The sequence below is a fragment of the Talpa europaea genome, assembly GCF_964194135.1.
Source record: "Talpa europaea genome assembly, chromosome: 4".
Lineage (NCBI taxonomy): Eukaryota > Metazoa > Chordata > Mammalia > Eulipotyphla > Talpidae > Talpa > Talpa europaea.
Genome location: NC_140070.1, coordinates 42,608,366 through 42,625,152, shown reverse-complemented (window position 1 = coordinate 42,625,152; position 16,787 = coordinate 42,608,366). Strand labels below are relative to the sequence as shown.

The 16,787-nt window shown below is 40.0% G+C and overlaps 1 protein-coding gene across 6 annotated transcripts in view; it reads left to right on the top strand.

The window, feature by feature from the left end:
* Positions 1-8,895, top strand: part of DLC1 (DLC1 Rho GTPase activating protein) — a gene marked incomplete at both ends in the record, with an annotated part of 350,776 nt that extends 341,881 nt beyond the window's left edge. For 4 of the 6 annotated variants that reach the window (XM_084231354.1, XM_084231356.1, XM_084231357.1 and 1 more), the window contains 8 exons: positions 531-690; positions 814-1,012; positions 2,578-2,791; positions 4,955-5,069; positions 5,592-5,810; positions 6,752-6,969; positions 7,695-7,868; positions 8,775-8,895. In XM_084231354.1, the coding sequence (XP_084087480.1) occupies positions 531-690; positions 814-1,012; positions 2,578-2,791; positions 4,955-5,069; positions 5,592-5,810; positions 6,752-6,969; positions 7,695-7,868; positions 8,775-8,895 (1,420 nt within the window). The remainder of the gene's footprint in view (positions 1-530; positions 691-813; positions 1,013-2,577; positions 2,792-4,954; positions 5,070-5,591; positions 5,811-6,751; positions 6,970-7,694; positions 7,869-8,774) is intronic. The other 2 variants (XM_084231358.1, XM_084231359.1) reach the window with 1 other exon arrangement.
* Between the last annotated feature and the right edge of the window lie 7,892 nt (positions 8,896-16,787).

Sequence of the window (16,787 nt, the reverse complement as noted above, 5' to 3'; positions counted from 1 at the left end):
ACTAACAGATCTTCTTTATCCTAAATACTTTGGATCTTAACTAACAACTTAGAATTCTTATCCTTTGCAAGTCAAATGGGCTCTTGTTTTCCAAAGTCTGCCACAAAACACTTGATTTGGATCTTGCTTGTTGCTTTCTGCTTCTGACCCTTCCTCTGCTGCCATTTTGTAAGGAAGCCCATCTGCTCCCTTAAGAATGTAGACCTAGTTCCCATGGGTAACAGTGAAGGAGAGTTCCCAACTGGAGAAATATGGCGGGGTGCACAGGCCCAGAAAATATGGAACAACACCATCCTATGGAACTTTCTGTGATGGTGTAAATGTTTTAGATTAGCATCATCTGGTAACTGGCCATAAATGGCTAGTGAACATTTGAAATGTGGTTAGGACAACTGAGGAGATGAATTTGAAATTTTACTTAAATAGCCACCTCCTTTAGCACAGATCTAGAACCAAAGGGTTTTCCTGTAGAAATGGACAGGTATAAACAAATAAATACATTTTCTTCCTCCATGTTCTTTTTGGAATAGGGCTGTGCCCAAATTCATGAAAAGGATCAAGGTTCCAGACTACAAGGACCAGAATGTGTTTGGAGTCCCTCTGACTGTCAATGTGCAGCGCACAGGTCAGCCCCTGCCCCAGAGCATTCAGCAGGCCATGCGCTACCTTCGCAACCATTGCTTGGATCAGGTGAGAATCTCTGCCTCGGCGTCCCACTGAGTCCTGGTAGCTCAGATGCATGCTTCTTTTTAGAGTTTGGTAGTGAAAGTATTGCTTCCATTCGACCCTTGATTTTTTTTTTTTTCCCTAAAGGTTGGGCTCTTCCGAAAATCAGGTGTAAAATCCCGAATTCAGGCTCTGCGCCAAATGAATGAAAGTGCCATAGATTGTGTCAACTATGAGGGACAGAGTGCTTATGATGTGGCTGACATGTTGAAGCAGTATTTTCGAGATCTTCCTGAGCCACTAATGACAAACAAACTCTCAGAAACCTTCCTCCAGATCTACCAATGTAAGTATTCTTTGGTCTTAGAATTGTTGGCGGTGGGGGAAAGTGGGACCAGCTGAAATTGTAACCCCCTTAGATGTCATTCTTCTGGACCCACATAATGACCTCTTGAAAACAAATGTCATCAGTTTCTTTCTTACCTCCCTGTGTGTGGAACAGGTTTCTATATACTTCTTGAAAAATAAAAAATAATAATAATAATAATAATTCCTTTGTCACTGTTCTTTAATTACCAAAGCAGTTGTACATTTCTACATTCTGATCCAGGAGCTCATTCTGTAATTGTTTTCTAAAACAGTATTGCCTACAATGCTCAAAAGAGCAGGTGCCAAGTCTCTCCCTCTGCCTTGTCTATGGGAATCTCAGTTGTTTCACATCTCTGCAGCAAGGACTGTTGTGTTTAAAATTTCACAGGTGTCTTGTGTGTTTTATCTTGATGTAAAAGGAATAAATAATCTTTTTCTGTTATTCATCTCAGCTTCTTCCAGAAATACTGGGGAAAACAATACTCATGCCCTTCTAACTTTTAAGTAAAACTTAGAGCAAACAGTTGTCTGCATTAATGATCAAGATCAGGATTATAGCTTTTACAGCATTGTGTTTTTCTTGGCTGAGTGTGGTATTACAGCAATGTAATTTAACAGCAGCTTGTCTTAGTGCTGAAATTGTCTTTAGAACTGGCGTGGTGGACTTTATTTTATGAGAAATGGAGCTGGTCTGGATTATTTCATTATTTGTTTCATCCTTTCATATTTTATGAAAACACAGGTCACATTTTCCCCACCGAGGTATTTGTTATGCGTTGTAACCATGGAGCTGTTTAATCAGTTTGTCCTATGGAGCTGCATTTGAGTGACTTGATTTTTCCACCACATGCCTTTTAAAAGAAAGATTTGTCTAGTAAAGGAGAACTCAAGATTGAATCCAGGGTTTCCTACCTTATTTTATACATTTTTATAATAGCCTCTCAATATGCGTTCTACAACTTAAAGAAATTATTAGTTAAATATACCTGTTTGAATTCACTTACTATTTTAGTTTTCCTTTACAAACCATTTCAAGAATGAGCAGATCAGTTAAAAATCATGAAAGTCACCAGCGGTACCAAAGAGTTTGTAGTCAAGACTAAGAGATCTCAGTTCTTATTCTCTTGCTTGTATCTTACATAAGATTTTTTTCAGTGAAAATAAGCAAATGTAAATGTGTATAATGTTTTCAGTAATTGAGAACAGTAAACTCAATTTCTAAGACATACTTAGCAAAGAAAAAACTTCTGTAAAATGAAGGAGCAGGTATCATCTGGAGTTGAACTCTGAGGTGGATTTAGGCGTATATTGGCATTGTGGGTGTTTAAAATTTTTTAGCTCCTCCACAGGCAGGAAATACTTGAGAGTAGTCACGCTGGTGGCAATCCCTAATTTCTTCCATATTAACCTCAAGTACACTTTCTCCAAGTGCTTGTTCAGTATTGGGCTGAGGTCTTTGATGGTGATATTTGCTTTGGGACATTTCCTTGCAATGTACGTGGAAAATCACTGAGTTGATGGGGAAATGCTGGTATCGCGCAGATGTGCCCAAGGACCAGCGCCTTCAGGCCATCAAGGCCGCCATTATGCTCCTGCCTGATGAAAATCGGGAGGTTCTGCAGACACTCCTTTATTTCCTGAGCGATGTCACAGCCGCAGTGAAAGAGAACCAGATGACTCCAACCAACCTGGCCGTGTGCTTAGCGCCTTCCCTCTTCCACCTCAACACTCTGAAGAGAGAGAATTCTTCTCCGAGGTATGGGTCAGATGAGGGGTGCATGTTCCCTTCCTTTCCTTCTACGGTTGGCTTTGTATTTTTGTTCGATTACCTGAATCAAAAAATAAAAGGATTTTGACAGCCCATGCACCCCCTTCTCCACACTGCACCCCACTTTCTTCTCAACCCCAAGCAAGTGACTTCCTGGATGGTCTAGGAACCAGGTATGGAGAGAGATTTGGATTCCTACCTTGCCATGGGAAGTGCTCCCCATTGCCCTCAGTGCACTGTCATCATACTGTGCCAGCAAGCAGCATGCTGTTTACTCACCTAAAAATTGAACGAGGGATACGAGCCCCATTGCATTGGCCTCTGCAGGGTCAGTGGGGCCTAGCTCTTGGCCTGTGCCAGAAATTGAAAGGAAGAAGCTGGGTCTAAAAGAACTAAGGATGGGGCCTCCCCGGTGGCGCAGCGGTTGAGCGCTGGGTTGCGCAGCTGTTCGCAGCCTCTGCAGCCCTGGTTCGATTCCCGGCTGCTCCTCGGCCACTGGAGGAGGGTCCCACATGGGGCACAGACCTCTCCTGCCGCCGGCTGCTCTCCTCAACAGTGTACTTCGCTCCTACTGCCTGCTCTGCTCCCCGCTCTGGCTCTGGTGAATTCTCTCACCCTCCCGCGCTTCTGACTGTACCCAGTGCTTGTATAAATAAATAAATCTTAAAATAAAATAAAATAAAAGTGTTGTTATTAAAAAAAAGAAGAAGGGCCTCCCCAGGTGGCGCAGTGGTTGAGCGCTGGGTTGCGAAGCTGCCCGCAGCCTCTGCAGCGCCGGTTCGATCCCCGGCTGCTCCCCAGCCACCGGAGGAGGGTCCCACATGGCGTGCAGAAATCTCCTGCCGCCCGCTGCTCCCCTCAGCAGTGTACTTCGGTCCTTCTACCTGCTCTGCTCCCCGCTCTGGCTCTGGTGAATTCTCTCACCCTCCCGCGCTTCTGACTGTACCCAGTGCATGTATAAACAAAACAAACAAACAAATAAATAAAATAAAATAAAAACATGCCTCTATTAAAAAAAAAAAAAAAAGATCTAAAAAAAAAAAAAATAAAATAAAAAAAAGAAGAAGAACTAAGGATGATGTGGAACCTCAAAGTTAGGATCTGGCCTACACCAGTTGTTGGCTATGTTTCTCCTTAAATGTATACAAGGCAGGAGTGAGTGGGGTCAGTGAATGTAGAAACTTACAAAGGCTGATACTGGCTCAGCATTCACTCTGTCCCAGGCATAGCCCACCTACCTGTCATTCACTCTCCAGTTTAATCCTCACAACAATCATAAGAGGGGAAGATACTCTCAGTAGCCCTGTTTTACAAATGCGGAATGTGAGGCTGCAGAGAAGGTCATTTGAGTAACTAACTCGCCTGAGTCTGACAGGAAGAAAATGGCAGAGACAATTAGTGTCTCTTACTTACAGGAGTATTTATTTCATGAAAAGTCCTCCCAGTGAAGCTAGTGAGAAAGAAGCCACTGGCATTAACTGCCATTCTCCACTCTCTAATATGTCCAGACTCTTCCTTTTCCAAGTCTCTGTGGAACTTGACAAAAATTTCTTAGCTGGTGGGACTAGTTGTGCTAGTTGAAGTTAGCTTTGTCTCTGAAAGTCATGCAATGCTCAGATATCCTTTTATCTTATTCTAACCATTCACTGGAGTTTTCTAACCTTAATGGGATAGAGAGATCTGATAAGATTAAGATAAAACTTCTAAGAAACAATAGGCTTTTTTTTTTTCCTTCCCCTCACCTTAGGAAGGGGATCCTGTTTATTTAAACTGGAAAGAATAGAATAGGGATACTGTTTACCACAACTGCCAGTGCCTCCTACTCAGGTACCCCTCAAATCTGCCTTTTTTTCCTCCCCATCACACATATATAGACTTTACAGGCTGCCGTATTTAAATAGAAACCCATTAACTTAATGGCTTTAAATAACCTGAATTTCATTGAAAACAGTCTCTTTCATGTTTTGTTGTACCTTGTTGATAAAACTCTGAGAAATTCTAGTGACCAAAGTAAAACTCTTTTGAGCCACCTAATGACAAATAGGGTCTAGTGAAATGTTTTTGTCCCTCCTTTGCATTTCCTCGAATAACACATTGATTAAATATATGTAAATATATGAATCTTTCCTCTCCCTTATTGCTTCTGCTTAGGGTAATGCAGAGAAAACAAAGTTTGGGCAAACCAGATCAGAAGGATTTGAATGAAAACCTCGCTGCCACTCAAGGGCTGGCCCACATGATTGCAGAATGCAAGAAGCTTTTCCAGGTAAGAAGTCGGGAAGTCTTGTTATTTGTTAAGGATCATGTGAATAGGGGCAAAAATCTTAAGTGCAATATTTGTTCTTGTCTTACGAAAGACTTTTCCGCAGCTAGAGATTACAGGCACATAGGACATGAGAATGGCTTTTTAATACATATATTATAATGTAAAATCCATTAGAATTAGTATGTTTGATGAAATTACCTACTTTTGTGCCCTTTTACTGAAAAGGCAAAAACAACAAATTATCAGAACTAAAGTCTGTATCTGAGAATCCTGCTTTCATTCATTGTAAGCCCTGTATTTAGTCACGTAGCCTCCTCTTGTAACCTTCAAAAGATTTTACACAAATAAGGTTTTTAGATAGCCTCATGAAGGTGATGTGTGTTTATCCTCATGATACCCTGTGAGGTAGGCAGGACCCCCTCTCTGGAAACAGTGATTGGACTGCGTGCACCACCTTGAGGATCCTGGGCCATAGGGCTGAGTATAGATAGACTAACCTTTTGTCGCTCACATCCCTCCCAGGTTCCCGAAGAAATGAGCCGATGTCGGAATTCCTATACTGAACAAGAACTGAAGCCCCTCACTCTGGAAGCCTTGGGTCGCCTACATAATGACGAATCAGCGGACTACCAACACTTCCTGCAGGACTGTGTGGACAGCCTGTTTAAAGAAGTCAAAGAGAAGTTTAAAGGCTGGGTCAGCTACTCAACTTCTGAGCAGGCCGAACTGTCCTATAAGAAGGTAACTCTTGGTCAGGCAAAACCAAACTAATGACAAACGCTGGAAATCTAACTGCAGAATTAAGGTTACGGATGGGAGGGAGGAATACAAACGCGAGGGGACACAATGGGCTGTGGTGGTGGGTGTGGTGTGGTGATCCTATACCTTTGAGTCATACACAGTAAATCTGTGTTACCTGACTTAAAAAAAAATAGGTAAGTCTTTTCCCTATTGCCAGCCAGTACTAGGGCTTAGGACTTGGGTTCTCTAGAGACAAACCCCTGTGCCAGCACAACTCTGTGGGGAATTGTCACATTCCTTGTGAACCTGGGCAGCCCCAGGAGTCAGATGCTCCAGGGGAAAGCGAGCAGAAACTGGCCCAGGAGAAATAATACTCATCTAACACTTTCCAAGAGCAATCAAATTATCAGTTGAAATTCTTGGGGTCCACAGAATCACACTAGCATTCCCTGGAATGTTTTAATAATGGTGTTGGGTTTTAGGGTATTTTATGAAATGCTTAAACTTTTCCATAAGTTGGTCAGAATCCCCTAGCACTCTTCTCTACTCACTAGCCCTTGAATGAATTGGGAATGCTTGAGGGAGAAATTAACTTGTTAGGACAGAAAGCCCCTTGAGGGCAGAGGTGTCTTATGAGGCTCAGCAAGTTATACCCAGATAAGGTATCTGCCACCTTGAAAAGAATGAACAAAGAATGGTCATTTAGGTTTTGGGGTGCAGATAAGTGTTCTGACTTTATTACATTGACACTAGTATGAGTCCCAGGAAAGTTCTATTTACTTTCTGGCCTGCTGTTAAATATACTGGGATCAGCAGCCTGTTAAGACCATAGGTAATTAATAGCCTCTCAACATATGGTCATGTACCCAGCCCACAGTTTTCCTTCAAAAGCTAGGCGTGTGGGAATTGTGTGAGCACTGAAAAATACATGCTCTTTTCAGGTGAGTGAAGGACCCCCGCTAAGACTTTGGAGGGCGACCATCGAAGTCCCTGCTATGCCTGAGGAAATCTTAAAGCGCCTGTTGAAAGAGCAACACCTTTGGGATGTAGACCTACTGGATTCAAAAGTGATTGAAACCCTGGACAGCCAAACTGAAATTTACCAGTATGTGCTAAACAGCATGGCACCCCACCCTGCTCGGGACTACGTTGTTTTGAGGTGAGAACCCCCAAATTGATTATTGTGTAAGGACAAGTCTCTATGTCACTGAATCTTACAGGGTGGTACAATTATTTAAAGTTGAATATGTGCCTCCAGAGAAGCGTAGAACCCTTCCAAATATGGAAAATATATTGGCATTTATTGCAACAGTGTGTTCATCCCTAAAAGCAGTTTGAACTCTTCTAGAATTGAGCTCGGAGAAAGAAGCACATTCAATTGCATATGCTCATTGGTAGCAGATTTTTGCCTCTTTTAAGAATAGATTTTCTTGTAAGAAACAGCTAGTGAATGCATAAGCCAGGAAATAACATTTTGGTCCCAAGTGAGCTGTGGTTAAGGATGATTTATATATAACTCATAAATTCTCTGGAGACATTACTGAACGAGGAATTCCCAAAATGTTTGAGGAAATATCACATCGTTAGTCCAAAACTTCTTCAACAGAACAACCCTCATTTGAATGCTTATGTTCTAATACATTTGTGAAATATAGAAATAATTTTCAGTTATACTTCAAATTGGTTTTCTTTCAAAGACTTGACTGTGTGTACCCACTGGAAAAGTGGCTCTGAACGGGGTTATTCATTCAGGAATCCTTGCGTGAGTTCAGAGGCTGCAGGACCACCCATCCTGCCCCTCAGCTGTCTCCCCTAAGAGTGAGGCTCTGTTTTAAATTGAGCTTCCAGGAAATTCCTCCTCCCCCTCTGGTTTTGTCTCTACAGAACATGGAGGACTAACTTACCCAAGGGGGCATGTGCCCTTTTACTCACCTCCGTGGACCACGACCGCGCACCGGTGGTGGGGGTGAGGGTCAACATGCTCCTATCCAGGTATCTGATCGAACCCTGCGGGACAGGGAAGTCCAAACTCACCTACATGTGCAGAGCTGACTTACGGTACGTTCTGATCCTGATTTTTTGATCTGGTGAGGGTCGTGAAGCAGTATCTTGTTGCTCGAGCAGTGTGCATAGAATGGCTCTGCCACGGATTTAAAGCCTTAGGAAATAAGAGTTTGAAGTACAAGGGTGGTGGGAATTGTATGGGGACTATAACCAAGATGAAAATGCATACATTGTACAAAAATGAAAAATGATGTAAAAAATACATAAAATTTAAAAATTTAAAAAAAAAAGAGTTTGAAGTAACACGCAGATGTTTCTCATTTTCTATTCAAAAGTGTTAAACGGGACATGCACTTTTAGTAATTAATTAGACCTGTACTCTCTGCCATACATCAGTGTGTATTTGTTGTTTCTTTTAAAAGATTTATTTATTTATGTATACAAGAACTGGGGTATAGGCCAGAGATGGCGGGGGGTGAGAGGATTCACCAGAGACAGAGTGGGGAACAAAACAGGCAAACTGAGTGAAATACACTGCTAAGGGGAGCAGCAGGCTAGACAGGATATTTGTACCAGAAAATCAGTGAAACACTGCAATACAAACACAAAATGAACGTCTGAAAATTCTTTCCAAAGTGGCTCTCGTGTTAAATCAACTCTCATTTGAAATCTTTACATCTCAGCACTTCTTTAAGTATCTCTGGGATCCCTTTTCATCACATTATGCCAAAGCTTTCCCTGAATAGCTTTATCTGCTCTGCAGCTGATATGTTTGTTGTTCCCAAGGGACTTTTGGTTCCAAGAATAGAGTGGATGTGCCAGGAGATTACCTTGCAATAAAAAGTGTCATCTTTACTTACACATTTTGCTCATAAAGAAATGGAAGTGTATTCAGAACTCCCTTTAGCTTATTTCCCTTTCCAATTTAAATAATTTGTCTGTTTTTCCTTTGTGTTATAGCGGCCACATGCCAGAGTGGTACACGAAATCTTTTGGACATTTGTGTGCAGCTGAGGTTGTCAAGATCCGAGACTCTTTCAGTACTCAGAACACTGAAACCAAAGACACCAAATCTAGGTGATTCCTGAAGCAACGCCACTCTTGCCACCTCAAGAGGATGGATTCTGCAGCAACAAAACTACAAGGCAGAATCTAGGAATGAACTACAGAGATTTAATACATTTTTTTTTAAAGCTGCTTCCTGTTTGTTTAAGGTTTATATTATAGACCTTGACTGGAATTATATAAGACTGTGCAAAAGAAAAATGTATTCTTATTCAAATTGCTTCTGAGAAGCAAAATTCTATAAATACATTACAGAAGATAAATGAAGAGACTTCATTCTCTTGAGATATTGGTGTATGTGTACCTATGTCATTTTATTTGCAGTGTGCTGAGGGACTGGTGTATCCACTGGAATAGTTGGTACTCTGACAAGTTTTCTCACTGAGATGAGCAAAGAAAGGTTTGCACAGAGGAGTGTGTGTATGTGTGTTTGTTGCTGGTTGAGTGGCATAGATGGAGAAGTTGGAATGCAGTGGCTGGCACACTGAGACGCCTCCAAGAAGGGTATTGGTGCATCAGGTTCAGTCTAACCTGGAATATCTGACTACCCACAGATCCATCCAGAAAGAGATCCCAACACCATTGCCCATTTATTGTTTTTTCCCAAGTTATGAAGCATATTCCCTCACCACCAACCTCTTCTTTACCTTAAAAATCATAAATAATACTGGGATGTCCCATTTCGATGCAGTTTGTTGATAGACCTGATTGCAAGTAGTAATGTAGTTTTAACCAGTATAGGTGAGGTCAAGGATGTAGAAAGCGAACACTAAAACATTTGCCCCTGAATCAAACATCAAAACTTTACTTCTCAGAATTCTTTGCATTTTCATGCCTATAACAGTAACTCAATAAGACACAGTATGGGAACATAGGCTACTATGTGTGTCCCAGGAAATCCTTGTAAATTTTAACCCCACCACCACAAAAGTTGTTTGTTGCCAGCATTGTTTCTGAAAGCTTCACGTTTTAATTGGATTTGTCCTTATCAGCAAATAGGTTTCTGGTTTTATGACTATATAAATGTTTTTTCTACATTTCTTTTTCTTTATAAGGATGTCCTTGGAATATATTTTAATGGCAATGAAAATAGTAATCACAATTATGAAGAAAGAAAGGAAGGGAAAACACTAGCACAATTTTTTGGAAGGGTGGTCTTTATACAGGTTTTACTGTAAATGGTAAAGATTGACTCAAGAGACAGTATTAGCGAATTTATTTTGTATGGATCAAAAGTGAGTAATGTATGAATGAGACTTGTAAGAAGGATTTTTATTTTGTTATAATTTAGTTACCATTGTCAGTGTTATTTCAAAGGTTCTTTGAAGAATGGGGGGGGTACAGATCAGAGTTTTAAAATTTGAGTATTTTGGATATCAGTGTTCATGAAAATATACTTGTATATTCAATTTAAATGGCTTTCAGATTTGTAAAATTGTATGTTGTAGATACCATTCTATTAAGAAACATGTACACATGTCCACTGTGCTTTCAAACCTAGATAAAGCATGATAAAGATTATTATTTAAAATATACTTGTATTTATACCTCAGATATTCTTTTGGGTTTTGTACCTCAAGGCTTTTTTTTTTTTTTCCTAATGTAAATACACTTTACGTGGATACAGTCTAAGTGAGAGAAAAAAATAAGAATAAAAGAAGAGGTTTATAACTTGCTCTTATATCTGTATAGAATATAATCAATAAGTGCACTACAAAATGGTTCAAGTAAGGGAAAAGCCTAACCTGTTTTAATTTGTATGGCATCTCACTCCATCCTTAACCCACAAATTGCAAAACATATCATTCTAGCATCAACTAAAATAGAAATTTGCTGAAGGAAGAATCGGACTGCCAGTCATTCCAAGGCCCAACTGCGACTGAGCCGTTCACTAACAAACAGGAAACCCTGGTGAAGGTTCAGGAAGCATGGAGAGTCTAAACAAAGGTCGTGAGGAAACAGTGCTGAGAAAATTACAAGAAAAAGCAGCAGCAGCAGAAAGATGCTCTTAAGCAAAGCTAAGTTCACTGATTAATTCCACAAAAGGTCTCTTTCCCACTGTTTAGCTTTCCTATTGAAAGGATTCCTTACATATTTGACAATAGGAGATTCAAAGGATATGAACATTTTCAAGAACTCTGCTTAAGTTATCTAAAGTGATATTGCCACAACTTACTAAATTGTAACTAATTGCCTAGATTGTAAGCTCTTTGAGGGCAGGGTCTTCTACACATCTTTATAATCCCCCTACAGCAGCTTTCGGTGTTTTGTACTTGTAGGCACCTAATAAATTTATTATTTGTTAAATGGAACTGATTGAATTAATTCTGTTATTTCAGGGAATCTAGAATACCATCTGTCTTAAGCCTTCCTTTGACTCATCATGGCCCGTTTGTGATTGCAGAAACTGGAGATTGTTAAGTCTAATGGAATCTTGAAGTCTAAACTGGAAAAGATGACATAGACATTCTAAGTAGATGCTAATTGTAAAGTGAAGAGTTCTCTGTGATGGAATGTTAATCAGTCTCTTTTCACTCTGGCCATAGAAAAGGGCTAAACCCCAAACTCAAGATTTTTAAAAAGACACAGACCAAAAGCCTTTTTACTTACTTCTGCCTCCAGATCTAATCTGCTCAGAGGTATATAAAAGAAAGATCAAATTGTCTTTGGCCTGAAATACTTGATACTTTAGTTGTTTGAACCGTTGTGAGTTACTAGTAGGGCCCTCAGGATGGAGCAGACACAGAACCTTTGGTAGACTTAGATTGCTTTTGTCACAGGATCCATTTACTTATTCAACAAGTGTAATCAGGGCCTCCCCCGTGGCGCAGCGGTTGAGCGCTGGGCTGCGAGGCTGCCCACAGCCTCTGCAGCAGCCTCTGCAGCGCTGGTTCGTTCCCCAGCTGCCAGCAAAGGTCCCACAGAAAAAACAAAAACAAAAACAAGTGTATTCCGTTGTTAAGCACCTACTACATGCCTCTGACTGTCCAGTGCTAAAGACATAGCTGTGAGCAATACTGATACTGTCCTGTCCTCACAGAATTATAATCTACTTTCATTGAGGTTAAGTTAGAAATAATAGCATGTAGTGAACTTTAAGCAGGTTCCTATGAACTCTAGGGTTAACTAAGATCTTAACAAAACTCGAGATAATCATTAGACTTAAAGCCTCCTGCCTACCAATTTACAGGTTTTTTTTTTAATTTTATAATTTTTACATCATTGTTCATTTTTAAATAATATTTTCTTCCCCCCACCCCCTCATGTATAGTCCCCATAGAGTTTCCTTCACCAATGCACCCGTGCAAGTCACCTCAGTCCCTTGTGCTCCTCCCTCCCTCCCTTTGATCCCTCTCCCTCCTCCTCCCCTGCAGGATGGCTCTGAGTTTTAATTGTCTGTTTTAGCTTTGTTGTGTTTTGTACTGTTACTATTTTTTTACACTGATGTCTTATTTGGTTTCCCTATATTCCTGCTATAAGTGAAACCATCCGACACTTTTCTTTTTCCTTCTGACTTATTTCACTGAGCATAATTCCTTCTAGCTCCATCCACACTGCTGTGAATGGCATGAGTTTATCTTTTTTGATTGTTGAATAATGTTCCATTGTGTGTATATACCACATCTTTTGATCCAGACATTTATTTTGGGGCATTTGGGTTGTTACCATAGCTTATCTATTGTAAATAGTGCTGCAATAAACATAGGGGTACAGGTGTTCCTTTGAATCAATGTTTTTTTGTCCTTTGGGTAGATCCCTAGGAGTGGAATTGCCGGGTCATATGGTAGCTCCATTTTTAGTAGACTGAGGGATTTCTTGGAACATAATTAAGTGGTTCTTAAAGAGGTTTATTTTTCAAGGCTGTTGGAGACTAGCCCTGATTTTTGAAAAGTAAAATAATCTAACGAAAATATAAGATAGTTGATACTTTCCAGAATCACTTGTTAAGGGTATGTGTGTTTGTGGTTTTTTTTTTTTTTGTGTGTGTGTGTGTGTGTGTACACGTGCATATAGGTACAGGGAGAGAGACAAAGACTATAGACTATAGAAGTATTTGGGATTTTATAGCTACATTCATCTTTATACCACTTTTGTCCATTTTCTATACACTTATTTAAGGCTCACACACACTCCATGAAGCATAGGTTTTGTCATTATTCTAAGGCAAGGATGTTGCCTGGAGAGTTAGATAGGAATCAAAGCACTAGGTACTAAGATTACAGCTCAGGTTCACTAGCCCCAGACTCCCTCACATCTGTCCACCTTTCCCTAATCAGGAAGACCGTCACAGTAAGAGCCTCAGCATCAGGATGGAAGTGCCCCTAGGAAAATGAAGGCCCATAGCAAAATAGCCACATTAGTCAATGTCTCAAAGGAAATTGGAATTTTCTCACCCCACTCTTGAGATACTTAAGGTGATATTACATAGGACAACATAAATAGGCAAAAGTTTTGTTTCAGGTTTGAAAGAATTTATAATGGAATAAATGTCCTGAAATATACAACGACTCCATTTTGGTCTCTCTGTGAAACAGAAGGATGTGATTCACCCCACTTGCCGGGACAGAATAATTTGACCTGGTCTGATTAAAACCTGCCCCACAGCCTGCTCTTGCATTGTTCTATAGGTAGAAGAGGACTGTCTACTTACAGACTTCTTAACTTGCACCCAGGGCCAGAATCCTAGTTCTTTCTGCAATACTTCATGCCTTTCCCACCATCCAAGAATATCATAATATGCTACTGAGATATTTGTGAAGGTACTTTGAAAACAAGAACTATTTAAATGTAAAGGAGCATTCGTGAAAGTGAAGTGGAATTCAGCCCAAATGCTTCACCTCACCTGCCTGTTGAAGCATACATTAATGATTATAAAGCAGAAATCCTAAACAATGAGATCATGGCATGCATGTCATCTTGGTGTTCCATCACGATGAAATTTGCCTAAGGAATTTAAATTCCATTTGCCCAAGGAATGCAAATTACAAAAGGCCTCAAAGAGCCCTGGCAAAGGAACTCAGGTAGGTCTGTGTAGTGGCGATGAATTTGGGTCCATTCTCCAGGGGATGATTAGTCTTTTGCAGGCAGAGAGTTTGCTAAATCATGTTGGCAGCTGCAGTCTAAAGTAATTACCCTTGCTGTGTATACACAGTTCCCGTTAGAGCAGCCGCTTGGCCTGTCTGAGCCCAAGGATGTTTTGACACTTCGAGTATAAATAGCTCTTTGCAGAGATTTTTCATCTCATTGGACTTTTTTTAAAAAATCAGTTCAGGGCTAGAAATGTAGCTCCTCATAGGAGTTTTTCTTTCTCTTTCCTTTTAAGATACAAAGTGCTATAGAAAGCAAAAACTACTCTGCTTACGACTCTGAGAATGGTTCTCATCAAAAATCATAAGCAACTTGTTCCCGTACAAGAAGTTTGATTCCAAGGAAGTTGTTTCAGAAAGCTTTGTAGGGTACATATTCTTCTAAATACAAGTGTTTGGCTTGAGTCTGAAAGGGCTTGTTGCTGCGCTACCATCTATTCAGCATTGTAAAGTGCCCAGTACTGGGATATACTGGAATATATGCTTTATATGCAATTAATATCTAATCTGAATTCCACAGGAGGATCTCCTTTGAAGGAGATCTTATTAAAGAAAAAGTTTAAACGAAAGCTAGGGAGGCTTACAGAAGTAAAGTAACTAATATTTGTAAAGAGACTCAAGAAATTGTAGAGCAGCGCTGTGCAGCACAGCTTTCTGCCATGATGGATATTTTCCGCGTCTGTGCCGAGAGCTTGCTGCCCGCACATGTGACTGCTGAGCATTTGGAATGTGGCTCATGTGACTGAGGAACTGAATGCTTCATTCTATTTCATTTAAATTTAACTAATTTATATGTGGCTAAATGGCTGCTGAATCCATGATACAAGTTTAGTTAAAAGATATAAGAATATTTCCAAGCAATTCAATTCCTAGCTTTCTCTTTACAGCTTATAATAATCTTGGGGGAGGAGAGAAGAAAAAGAAAGGGGGATCCCCCCCCTGCAAAGAAAGGGTGCAGGGGTTAAGGTATCAGTGCTATCAAGCTATCACCAGCCACTGGCCAGAGTTTGAACTCTGGCCACAGAGCTAACCCACGTGGTGCAGCAGACTTCTTCTGACTCGCCCGCTGCTCCCCTCAGCAGTGTATTTCAGTCAGTCTGCCTGTTCTGCTCCCAATTCTGTCTCTGGTGAATCCTCTCACCCCCCTACACCTCTGGCCTGTACCCCAGTTCTTGTATAAATAAATAAATAAATAACCAAACAAACAAATAAAACCTTAAAAAAAAAGAAAAAGAAAGAAGAGAAGGGAGGGAAAGAGGAAGGCAGAAAGGAGGAAGGAAACAGGAAGAAAGTAAGGAGAGAAGGAAAAAGTAAGTATTTGCAAAAATCTAACTGGCCACATTTTGGGTCCGATAACACCCACTCAACAGTCACAAGATTAAAATTGCATCCCCGTCCCCCAACCTCTGGCAACTTCTGCATTCTCAAACTTGAGTTGGGTGATCTTTTTTCTTTGCTACTAGAGTATTTGTACATCTCTGAAGCTCAGATAAAGATGTAGCAGATGTGAAAAAAAATTTTTTAAAAAAACTTCATAATTCAGAATATTCTCCTCTTTGCCAGAAGCAAAGGGGCCCTTATAAATGTTGTTTGGAACAACCTCAGTTGTCCCTCCATGGCCTATGTCTGTCCCTAGTTTTCTTTTTTTTTTTTTTCCTTGTATTTATCATTTGTTTCAGTCTATTTTTGACATAAGCTAGATAGACAACTGTTTTACAAACACATTTAGCAAATCAGTTCCTTTGAAATATTTCAATATTGCGTAACAATTGTAATTCTCTCTGAAGTAAGGACCCATGGATTTTTTGCAGGTATTAAGTGAGATAGTGGGTTAAATTCCCTTAAAGTACCTGGTTCCCTATATTCTACTGTTTTAAAGAAAGCAACGTTCATGTCCATCGCTCCCAACACTTCTACATTTCTCTTATTTTTTTTTATTTTATATATATTTTACATCATTTTTCATTTTTGCACAATGTATGCATTTTCATCTTGGTTATATTCCCCATATAATTCCCACCCCCTTATTTTGATCCTAATCCCTTCTCCCCTTCCCCGCCCCCATAGAGTATCTCTGGTTTATAGTTGCTTGTTGATTTTGATTTTTACATTATTATAATTAGTCTTTTTCCTGATCCCTTATTTAGGTTTTCTAAATTCCTGCTATGAGTGAGACCATCCGGTATTTTTCTTTTTCTTTCTGGCTTATTTCGCTGAATGTAATCCCTTCCAACTCCATCCATATTGCTGCAAATTGCATGAGTTTATCTTTTTGATTGCTGAGTAGTATTCCATTGTGTATATGTACCACTGTCCCTAGTTTTCTGTCCTTGGTGGCCAGGCTTGCTTTCACATTGGTGAGACTGGCCACTCAGCATCAGCTGTCAGAGGCCAGGGGGTTCTCCAATGATAGGAATTCTTGATCCAGGTTTGATGAAAATAAGATGTCTGAACCCAAAAGTCACTGGTAACCTCTCAAAGTAAAGATATACCTTCCATGGCAATTCCTAGCTTTTTGTTTCCAAAGGACTCATTATATTTCTTAACATGCTCTGCTCTTTTTCAATATTGTCATATTTGGCCTATAAAACAATATAACTTACTAAAATATAATATATTTATTTTCTTGTTCTTTAGTATAGATAATGTTATTTGTAATTACTAATGGAAGTTAGAAATCTCTTAGAAATGTGAAACAACTTCTATTGATACATGATTTGAGAGTGTTCTCAGTGAAAAGCAATTTACAGAGACTTTTAAAAGCTGAAGAAAGTCCAGGGCCATCAATTCCCATGGAAATTCAGGACGAATCATCAGTCTG